This window comes from Coenobita brevimanus, chromosome 47 (assembly GCF_032717465.1).
Source record: "Coenobita brevimanus isolate Jiangsu-jjx chromosome 47, ASM3271746v2, whole genome shotgun sequence".
Taxonomy (NCBI): Eukaryota; Metazoa; Arthropoda; class Malacostraca; order Decapoda; family Coenobitidae; genus Coenobita; species Coenobita brevimanus.
The window spans coordinates 11,089,374-11,100,674 of record NC_137000.1 but is presented as its reverse complement, the minus strand read 5'-3'; the positions used below and the strand labels follow the sequence as shown (position 1 = coordinate 11,100,674).

At 39.0% G+C, this 11,301-nt stretch overlaps 1 protein-coding gene across 1 annotated transcript in view; it reads right to left on the bottom strand.

Annotated features, from left to right (window-relative positions):
- Nucleotides 1-3,050: 3,050 nt before the first annotated feature.
- LOC145399031 (dipeptidase 1-like) overlaps nucleotides 3,051-11,301 on the bottom strand; it is a 65,206-nt gene continuing 56,955 nt past the window's right edge. Inside the window, exons 9-12 of the mRNA XM_080271760.1 lie at nucleotides 10,562-10,646; nucleotides 7,453-7,528; nucleotides 3,683-3,821; nucleotides 3,051-3,152 (exon numbers count right to left, since the gene is read on the bottom strand). Of these exons, the coding sequence (XP_080127886.1) occupies nucleotides 3,051-3,152; nucleotides 3,683-3,821; nucleotides 7,453-7,528; nucleotides 10,562-10,646 (402 nt within the window). The remainder of the gene's footprint in view (nucleotides 3,153-3,682; nucleotides 3,822-7,452; nucleotides 7,529-10,561; nucleotides 10,647-11,301) is intronic.

The following is an 11,301-nucleotide window of genomic DNA, read 5'->3' as shown; positions in this document are numbered from 1 at the left end:
AATTTTTTGAGCATATCGGTACAAGATCAAAGCAGGTGAGTGCAGACAAGACAGGCGATCAGCACGCACGAGCTCTAGTCCTGGTCAGGGCATCATTTCGAAACCCCGATATTCAAAACTCCGAAATGCGAAACCTCAGGATCTGAAACCCCGAAATCCGAAACCCCGAGATTCGAGATCCCGACGATTCGAAGACCCGAGACGCTAAGCACCGAAATTGGGGACAGGAATTTTAATATCGACGTTCATATGCAACAATTTTCAAAGCCTTTGTCTTTTCACACCCAATCGTGACTGTCCATGTGTGATTTTGTGAGAGATGAAGCAAAGTTTGAACAATTTTCAGACATATCCAAGTAGTGGCTCGTTCCTCACAACAAATTAAAGAAAGAACAAATATGTCTTCAATGGCCATATCAGTTTTGGAAAAGTCAATCAATTTTCTTCAACAGTTGGATAATTCACATTTAGTTAAAGTTGCAGTAAGCACGGTGTCCCCCACAACAAAAGAACGAATACTGCTGCAATGGCTATCACAATTTTGTTAAAGTCAATCGTTTTTTTCAACCGTTGGATTAATACACAGTCCATCAAGTGTCCCCACAACATTGCTAAATAACAGAGAACACGGTGCACCTCAACATCTTATATAAAGTAGCAGTGGAGAGCGCCCTACGGAACTTGAGAAGGTATTAGTGACCACAATAACCCCACAACGCTTGAGTATCAGCGAAATATTGTCAAAGTATCATGAGAGCACATTCCTCTGATATGTTTCTAGAGAACTCGTTACTGCCCTCCCTTGGTTTGGGAAGATCTGCTGCCTCACATACACAGTTCCTATTAAAGCAAACACTCATATCTTTTTGCCAATGTTTTGTGCAGTTTCTATGTTTCAGAGGATAAACAAAGCGATGTTATGGTTCCGCAACTGTTGGCACATTTCATAGCACCAACGTCAGTTTGACGTGAATACTTCATGAAAAATCTTTTGCACTCTTTATTTTCTACTGTGCTGATGTTTAATGTATCTTAAGTTTATAAATAAAGACGTTTCTGACTTTCTTTTCTGACGTTTATAATGTTTTCTGTATCTTCAGTAGCACTGTATAAACTTATGTACAAAACAATAGTTCTAGACACGTTATAATAGTTCTCCCGCCAAGTAAGAGTATGTCAGCACCTCTTAAACAGTCTTGTAAGAGAGTATGCTCACTGTCGCTGAATTACATAATGTTTATTGTCTGCAGTGACCATAGAACATGTTATTGTCAACTTACGATGATGTTTTTAGTGTTTCTGGTAATATCACACTTTGTCGTTCCTTCCTTCCGTCACCTCACACATCACTTGGTTGCTGAGTACATGGGAGTCAGTCCCTCCTCTTGCACTTGGCATGATCCACACAGTTGCCAACGGGGTGCCAGCACGGATCCCCCAAAGTAGTGTGCTAACGCGAATGCAAAATTACCAACACATCCTGACGTGAATCCAAAACTGCCAACCTCAACATAGGTTCCCATACTTTGCCAACACGGATTCCCACACTCGTATTCTCTCCATGGGTGGGAGGTGGGTGGGTGGGTGTTTGTAGGTGGGTGATGGTGGTGGTGCTAGATGGTAGTGGTGGTCCCCCTATCTCAGCGATGGTTGGGTCGAAGAGCAGTGGATACGAAGGAGGTCCTCGAGCTGGTCAGAGTGGCTGTTAATGTTTGTGTTCTGAACTGACGAAGGTTTGGTGAGGGTGAATTGCTGTGCGACATTTAGGAAAGCAGGTGATAGTCTAAGCTGCCTGGGAAGAGCTTTTTAAATTTAGGCTTGTTTTAGGTGGTGGTTCTGTAAATGATACGAATTTGCTTGTAGTTGTCAAGAAAACTGTTGGCTGAAATAGTTTTGCTGGGGACACATGTGCCTGTAACTGTGGGTGTGATACTGATTAACAGTCGTAGTTTTAACTGCACAAGTATCAACAGTTTAGGTATCTGACGATGGTAATTATAGTGGCAGAGTTTGTTTTAGCATTGGTAGTTATGGAAGTGGACAGTGTAGTGCTTGTGGTTGTTGTGGTGTGGGTGCAACACTGAACACAAGTATGGTAACTGTAGGCCGTATAGCGGTGCGGTGATCGTGTTAAGTGCATTACGACAAAAAGTTGCGTATTAAGTGTGTGGTAACTTGAGGTGGTTCGGAATGTGGTAGGAATACACTGGTGATGCTTGTGATAGTAGTGGCATGCGTGGTATTAGGTTTATGTGACTAGTAGTTGTGATTATAATGGTAGGAGAGTAAATAATAAATAGTTTAAATTGTGCGATTTTCACAGTTGTGGTGATTGTGGTGCTGGTAGTGATGAGTCTGCTACTATGAGGTCTGGATACAGTGGTGATTGTGGTAGTGATGCTACTTGCAGATGTAGTATGTTAATGTAGTGGTGATGGTATGGCAGTGGTGATGTTATGGTGATGATGTGGTTATGATAAAAGCTGTGACAGGTGACGATGGTAAGGTAGGGAAGTTAGTGAGGTGTTATTGGCATGACATATATGGTCGGGAAGTACTTAGTGATGATGGTGTGGCAGGGATGTGATGTGGTAGTAAAGACAATGATGTGGCAGGTGAAGCAGCAGATAGTGTGATGAGAGTCTGGCAGGGAGATGTGGTACTAAAGGTAGTGATGATATTGTAGGTATGATAAATGTTGCAGGAGAGGCAGTGACGACAGTGATGATGATGAAGTTATGATGATGGTGTGGTAGCTGTGGTAGGGATGTTAATGATGGTACACTGATGACTGTGGTAAGAATGTTAATGATGATAACCTAACAGCTGTGGTAAGAATGTTAATGATGATACTCTGATGGCTGTGGTAGGAATACTGATGATGACGATGTGGTATGAGAGTCGGTGATGCTAGTGATGTTGGTGTAGCAAATGACAGAACTGGAAGCATAGGTAATGACGGTGGAATGTAAAGTACGTTAGATGTGGTGGGAAAGAAAATGACGATGGTTAAGGGTGGTATGATGTGTTTGGTAGGTATGGTGTGATGTTCAGTCAAAGATGTAGGTACAGTTGGTCTTGCCCTTGAGGTAGTCCGGATGTATCTCTTCCTCCAGCGGCTCCACGCCCTGCGCCAGCATGCTGTCTCGTACCTAAGGGGTTAAGAAAAATGAATAATTACAGACTTGTTATACTCAGACACTGAAATGGCGTTCTGTGTGAGGATACAACAGTTTCAACACGATTTGGACACTCTTCAGGCAAACACACACCCACACCCACACCCACACCCACACCTACACACACACAAATACTCCCTTCTCTCTCTGTACCAATCCACCTACCTGCCTATCTATCTACCTACGTTATATCTATCTATCTACGCATCTCTTACGCACACACACAAATACTCCCTTCTCTCTCTGTACCAATCCACCTACCTGCCTATCTATCTACCTACGTTATATCTATCTATCTATGCATCTCTTACACATGCAAACACATACCCCTCCACTCTGTGTACCAACGACTCTATGTACATATATATCTTCCTTTAAATCAATCAATCATTCAATCTTCTAACAATCAATCAGCCAAGCAACCAACCAGTCAGTCAATAAGTCAATCAACCAGTCAATCAATCAATCAATCAATCAATCAAAAAATCAATCAATGAACTCACCCGCTCCACCTCCGAGAACACCCTGATGATGTTCTCTCCAATGAGCTTTCTGATGTCAGCCACGGTCCAGCGCGGGTCCCTCAGCAGCTCAGCCAGCAGCCACGGGTACCTGCTGACGTCCCCCAGGCCCTCGGGGGTTCTGGGGGAAGATGGGGGAGAGAGGGGGATTAGTGAGAGGGGTGGGGGTGCAGGGGCAGGGAGAGAAGGAGGGAACTTTTATTTTAATGTTTTGTGTCTACCCACCCCGTGTATAGAATGGGAATATTAAGATGATGATGATGATGATGATGATGATGATGATGATGGCAGTGGTGGTGATGATATTTTTTTATATTTTGTATCCTCCCGGCCCCGTATACAGTGGTGGGAATATGATGATAATGATGATGATGATGATGATGATGACAATGGTGGTGGTGGTGGTGATGACGAGTGAAGATAATGATGATACTGATGACAACAACGACGACAGAAGCCTGATGATGATGATGACGATGATGATGATGATGATGATGATGATGATGATGATGATGATGGCCAACATTCATAGGCAGCTGGACAGAGTAGACTACAATTACTGGAAATGAAGAGGGGGAGGAAAGAGGTAGAAGACGGGCTGAGTGCGTGCAAGGGTCAGAAGTGGACTGAAATGGGAGGGTAGACGTGGGTAAAAATCGGAAGAGAAGGGGAAGACAAACTGAAAAAGGCCAAGGCAGACGCAGGCACGATCCCCCCCCCCCGCACTCACTCTCTCTCTCTCTCTCTCTCTCTTGAAAGGGAAGGCAGTGAAAGAGAAGAGAAGAAAAGAAGAGAAAGAGAGAGACAAAAGAAAGGACAAGTAATCAAGTCATGAAAAAATGGGAAAAAAGCAAGAAAAATCAGTCACAAGGAAAACAGAAAAATAACATACAAAGACAAGAAAATGAAAAATGAAATCAAATGAAATCAAAAGGGGAGAGAAAGAAAAAAAAATGAGAGGTGAGAGGAAGGGAGAGAAAGGAGGTGGAAGGAAGAGAGGGAGAGAAAGAGAGCGAGGAATATTGAACAGGGCCTGGCATTGAGATTTGAATGAGGAGTATTATTGGAAAAAACATTCAGGAGGAGGAGGAGGAGGAGGAGGAGGAAGGGTGCATGTGTGTGTGTGTGTGTGTGTGTGTGTGTGTGTGTGTGTGTGTGTGTGTGTGTGTGTGTGTGTGTGTGTGTGTGTGTGTGTGTGTAATCATCTGGCAGTAGCAAGAACACAACAGCAGCGAATTACGAGTAATGACAACAATCTCCAACCCTCTCATTTCAAGAAGTCATTTAGAGTCTGAAGAAAATTTTAGGAAATAGTCAGAATAAAAACAATAAAAAAAAAAAAGGACTTCGCTGTGGAGTTCACCCTTTTCGTACGATGCTATTTTCTATTCTTTCTCCCTTTCCACGATTTCATTATTATTTTTAGGACACCATTAAACCCCGATATACGATGTCTCTCTTAAGGTCATGGGCTTTAAACCTTAAATCGCAAAGGGAAGTGCAAGCCCTTAATTAATTTACGATAATTTAAGGAACGCCTGTGGTTATGACGTACGTTTAGCCTGCATCCCACATTACATCAAGCAGTCAGCAACCATAAAGGCAAGCTAAAAGAAGAAGTTCGATCACGGTCAAGTAATTTGCTGTATTTTTTTTATGACTATCCTTCCTTCGTTTACCTATAAAAAAATAATAAATCAATAAATAAATTTGGGGTCTGCATCTCTCTTCGCCATTTCAGGAATAAGCAAAAGACTCTTAATGTCTAAATGGGGAAATAATAATTGCACGAGGGAATAATGCGTCATTGTACTGAAAATGTAATAAGACTGATTAATAGACAAATGATAAATAGATAAACAGATGACAAAGATTAATAGATGTTTGATATAGATAAAGAGATCAATGATAAACAAACATAAATGATAAACAGATGAATGACATAGATAAATTATAGATAAATAGATAAATGATAAATAGATAAATGATAAATACAATACTGATAAATAGATACATAAATAAATGATAAACAGATAATGATACAATAATGATAAATAAATAAAAAGATAAATGATAGATAAATATGATAAAGAGTTAGTCGCCCTGCCCTCCACTTCAACTTTAGGTAGCGGGTATTTGTGCTATGCCTGGTACACACAGCTGGCGGCCAGGCACTAAAACTCGACAAACTTTCCATCATGCATTCTATCCACCCAGCCAGCAGCAGCAAGAGTTTAAACCAAATTTGCCTGGGAATCGTTTTTATTTTTCCTCTCCTTTACGTCTCACTTTAGGTACATGCTTGACAATCCATTCCTTTAAGCCAAGAGTTCCCCTATGTACCCCACACCTTCCTATGTCACCACTTCGGCGCTAATATCCACCGTCCATATTGAATGTGTGCAAGGACTTTCCCCTGCCAACACGGGATCGAACTAGCGTAAATCCGGACAACAGACGACTTCTCCAACAGGCAGTTCTGTTCCTTTGCAATAAAAATTAAAAAAAAGTCTTAAACTATATATTCTTCTCGTACCAAAGATGTCAGTAAGCTATCAGTCTTCACATTACCAGCTGGCGAATAAAAAAAAAAAGGGAAAAACGTAAATATAAATAACGCAACTTTTTAATAGCAAAGCAAAGATAAATAAGAGAATAAAATTAAAAATAAATACTCCAGCTTCTTAATGACGAATAAAAAATAAAGAAATAATTTAACTTTTTTATGGCGAATAAAAAAAATACAAAATAAATAACGCAACTTTTTAAGGGAGAATAAATAAATGAGAATAAATAACGCAACTTTTTAAAGGGGATTTAAAAAATATATATATATAAATAAATAACGCAACTTTTTAATGGTGAATAAGAAATAGGCAAACAGAAATAAAAGATAATTCAACTTTTTCAATGGTGTACAAAAGCTGCATCAATAAAAATAGGAATAAATAATGCAACTTTTCTGGTGGAGGGCCGGTGCAGGCGTCTCCATGCCTCCCCGCAGGGTTTATGTCCAATTACAAAACTTCTGACAAACACTTCTTGAGCGCCACACCGAGAAACTTTTATTTTTCTTGGATTCTCGTGTCTATTTCCATTCCCGCTGCGATGACGCCTTTTTATAGTTTATTCTAACTACCTCCGATTTTGTACCTCAAGAAGCCCTTATTGACCAACGCCTTCTACTATACTCTTTTCACTCTAACTTGGCCTAAAACTGACATCACCCCATCTTGATTCTTGAGTTCTAACAATTGATTAACATTAGAACATGCCAGAAGTGACGAAGATGATCTATGAAAAGGATACAGAGCAACAGATTAACACTAGATTATGCTAGTAGTCACGAAGAAGTGCTATGGAAAGGATCTAGGGCGGTAGTATTGTCCTTGTCTGCCACTGTGCTACGTGAAGCTGCAAAAGGACGGAAATTTGGGCCAAGTTAAGGTGAACAGAGTCAACACAGATTTTTTACCACTGACCCGCATTCTCCTTAAGCACCTCTTCCTTTGTGATATATTTTTGGATACGGCCGGTTAATATAATTTTGTACGTTATTTATGAAGTGTACGGTCATATCAGAACGATTAAAGTATCACGGAAGAGGACAGAAAAGTGTAATAAGCAAGATAATTCACTCAGGAGGAGGTGTTAGGTGACATCTTTAACCTACGAGAATACGGTCAACTGTGTCCCTAAATTCCGCATCATTCAGTGTCCTAAAAACACTTTAGTGTCCTAAATACACTTACTTGTTTATACCGTCGAAATCCGCCCCTATACCCACGTGGTCTATGCCAGCCACCTGCCTGATGTGGTTGATGTGGTCTGGGAATAGAGGGAAAGGGGGATTATTAACTTATATTTCATTTCCATTTTTAGATCTATCTCGAAAGGTTAACTAAATCGCTTGACGGTGATAAGAACAATAGGAGATAAGAAGGTACTGAAGGGGTTAAGTTACGTTTACAGGTGATTGACAGAGTACATATGGAAAGAAACATTCCTTAGAAGAAAAATAAACTGACCTAGTAGCAGACAGACAAAAATACTGACAGACAGACACACAGGAAGACGTACACGCAGATAGACATATAGACAGAAAGATATATAGATGAATGGACGGATGGACGTACACGCAGATAGACATATAGACAGATAGATAGATAGATGAATGGACGGATGGATATATAAACAGACAGATAGATTAAGTCAGGAAGGAACATTTAGATCATTAGATAGGCATATATAATAGTAAATAAATAGACCATTAGTAGAAAAAAAAAAATCAATGGCATACAAACTCACAACAGGTTTAACGAATGGAAGAACATGTTTAACGAGTGGAAGAACAGGATTAACGAGTGGAAGAACAGGATTAACGAGTGGAAGAACAGGATTAACGAGTGAAAGAACAGGATTAACGAGTGGAAGAACAGGATTAACGAGTGGAAGAACTGGAATAACGCGTGAAAGAACAGGATTAACGAGTGGAAGAACAGGATTAACGAGTGGAAGAACAGGAATAACGCGTGAAAGAACAGGATTAATGCGTGAAAGAACAGGATTAACGAGTGAAAGAACAGGATTAACGCGTGAAAGAACAGGATTAACGAGTGGAAGAACAGGATTAACGAGTGGAAGAACAGGATTAACGAGTGGAAGAAGGATGTCTTTATCACCTAAGAACAAAACCGTCAGCATTAAATCGCTTGAGAAAACTGCCAGAAAAAATGAGAAATTATTTTATTGTCCGGCTGAGATGCTGGGCTGCGAGAGAATTTAATATAGAGGAATGAAAGAAGGGAGATGAAATGTGAGGGAGGGTGAATGAAGGTGAATGTGTTTATGAGAGAGAGAGAGAGAGAGAGAGAGAGAGAGTTAATAAATGTTTTCCTGAAATATCAAAGGTTCCAAAACGGCTTCAAGAAAAGATAAATACAAATGCCTAAAAAATAAAATAAAGGAACATGAAACAATTGCTCCACGAAAATATAAATAAGTAAAAAATTGCTCCTAAGTAACATTAATGCTCATGGAAAATAAGAATGCTCCAGGGGCAATAAAAATCCATTCCCCAAAAAACAGAAATGCCAAAAAAAATGATCCAAAATAAAAATGATCCAAGAAGATAAATATGATCCAAGAAAATATAAATGCTCTTAGAAAATAAACTTGCTAAAAAAAAAAAAATCCTGGAATATAAAGACCGTCCATGGAAATAAAAATTCTACAAAAAAATGCTTGAAAATGAAAAATGCTCTAGGAAGATAAATACGATCCATGAAAAGATAAGTGCTCTAAGAAAATATCCTTGCTCAAAACACACACACACACACACACACACACACAAAAGAAAGGTCCTGGAATATAAAAATCATCCATGGGAATAAAAATGCTCCAAAGAAAAAATTATTCCAAAAAAATTAATATGCAAGAGAAACCTGGACACAAAAATAAATAAATAATAGACGATTGACAGAGACCAGAGAAGCCAGTAAAATTTTTTGACAATGCCTCAAAAAATATATTTACAGGAAGGAAATAATCTCTCCAATACGCTGACCTATTCAATAATTTTCTTGATTTTTACTGAGAATTTTATTAAACTTAGATTTTTTTTTCGAACTGGGGGGGGAGTGTTAAACATGGCTTCCACTAACCTCTTTTAAGATAATGACGTTTTTATTACATTTATTTTTATTGATTTTTTTTTACTGGAGGGATTAGATCCGGCTTCCACTAACCTCTTATAACAATCGCATTTTTATTAATTTTATTCTTAGCATTTTACTCAAGATTTTGATATTTTTCCTGCATAAGATTTCATTAATTTAGGAGAGACTTTCTGACCCTGAGGAGTGGATTTTACCCTTCAAAAACACCTAATATAAATGAGGTGGGTAAAAGCTGAATAAAATCGTTGGTAGCCGGCAAAAAATATAAAAAGAACTTCAGAAATCATTACAGTGAGATAAGTAAAGGGAAAAGATAATGCTCTAAGGAAATAAAGGAATAAAGAAGAAATGAAAATATAATCTAGGGAAATAAATAAAGAAGCCAGAGATGGAAATAAATGATCTTAGAGAATAAAGGAATAAGGAAGTCAAAGAAAGAGGTCAAAGAAATAGAAATAAAATATTATAGGAAAATGAAGAAATAAAGAAGAGTAAGAGGTTAAAGAAACGGAAATAAAATGCTCTTGGGAAATAAAGAAATAAGGAAGTCATAGATGGAAATAAAATGCTCTAAGTAGAAAATAAAGAAGTATGAGAAAGAGGTAAACAAAAACGGAAATAAAATCTAAGAAAATAAGGAAATAAAGAAATCTCAGAAAGAGACAAAGAATTCTGACACCACCAGGAAAAATATAAAAACGAAAGATGTGTTAAAACTTTTTTCGATATCTTCAGAAAAATAAAGAGCGAGTGACAAGACAGGTAAAGGAAGGAGGTGAAAAATACTGAGTAACGAGTAAATAATGGAGATGACAGATGCTGGAGAGGAGAGGAGGGAGAAGACTGATGTAAAAATGAAAGAGAGAGAGAGAGAGAGAGAGACTTACAAAATCAAATCCAAATAGTGACAATACATACAAACACATATAACCTGTTGCAAGTAGACAGACAGATACATCGATAGATATATATAGACAGACAGATATAAGAATAGAGTGAGTGAGTAACAGAAAGAGAAAGGACAAGAAACAGACAAACATGTAAATCGGGTAAAGACAGACTTACAAAAAAATAAGAGTGAAAAAAAGTACACAGAAACAGAGAGGAAACAGTCACCCAGAACACAGCCATCAAAATCCTCTCTCCCGCCACAACAATACCCCCCTCCCTGTGCAACACTCACTTGCAACATGGGTGACGTTGGCAGGTTCGTTGCAACTCACGTGATCCGCGTAGAAGCTCACCATTACGATACCACGGTTGTTTTTCTGTTGGCGTGTGGGGAGAGGAGGTGAGCGTATGTCGGGTGGGTTGGATGGAAGAAGAGATAGGAAGATGGATGGAGGCGTTGACAGACAGACAGACAAACACACAGATAAGTGGGTATATATATTACTGCGGTTAATTTGGTAATCTGACTGGGAAAGAGACTGATAAATGGAGGAATGAAATGGTTCTGATAGACAGATACAAACATACATACAGAGGTAAATGGGCACAAGTATTTTGGTTGGAAGGTTACGTATATATATATATATATATATATATATATATATATATATATATATATATATATATATATATATATATATATATGTCGCACTTATACAAATAATGTGAACATAAAAATTATGAGAGTGTACATACATAACACACATACATAAGGAAAACAACCTCCTTGGGGGGTAAAATTGGCAAGAGCTTTCTCTCTCTCTGTCACACACACACACACACACACACACACACACACGCCTGGCCTGGGAGCAAGTACATAACAATACCATCCACTAAGAGACAGTTTTCTCCACACCAGTGATATGTGAGAGGCGGGAGGGGAGGGGGGGTGAATGGAGAGAGAGAGAGAGGGGCGGGGGATAGAGAAGCCGAGTAAATGAAAAGAGGGAAGGATGGGGAAAGGAGGGG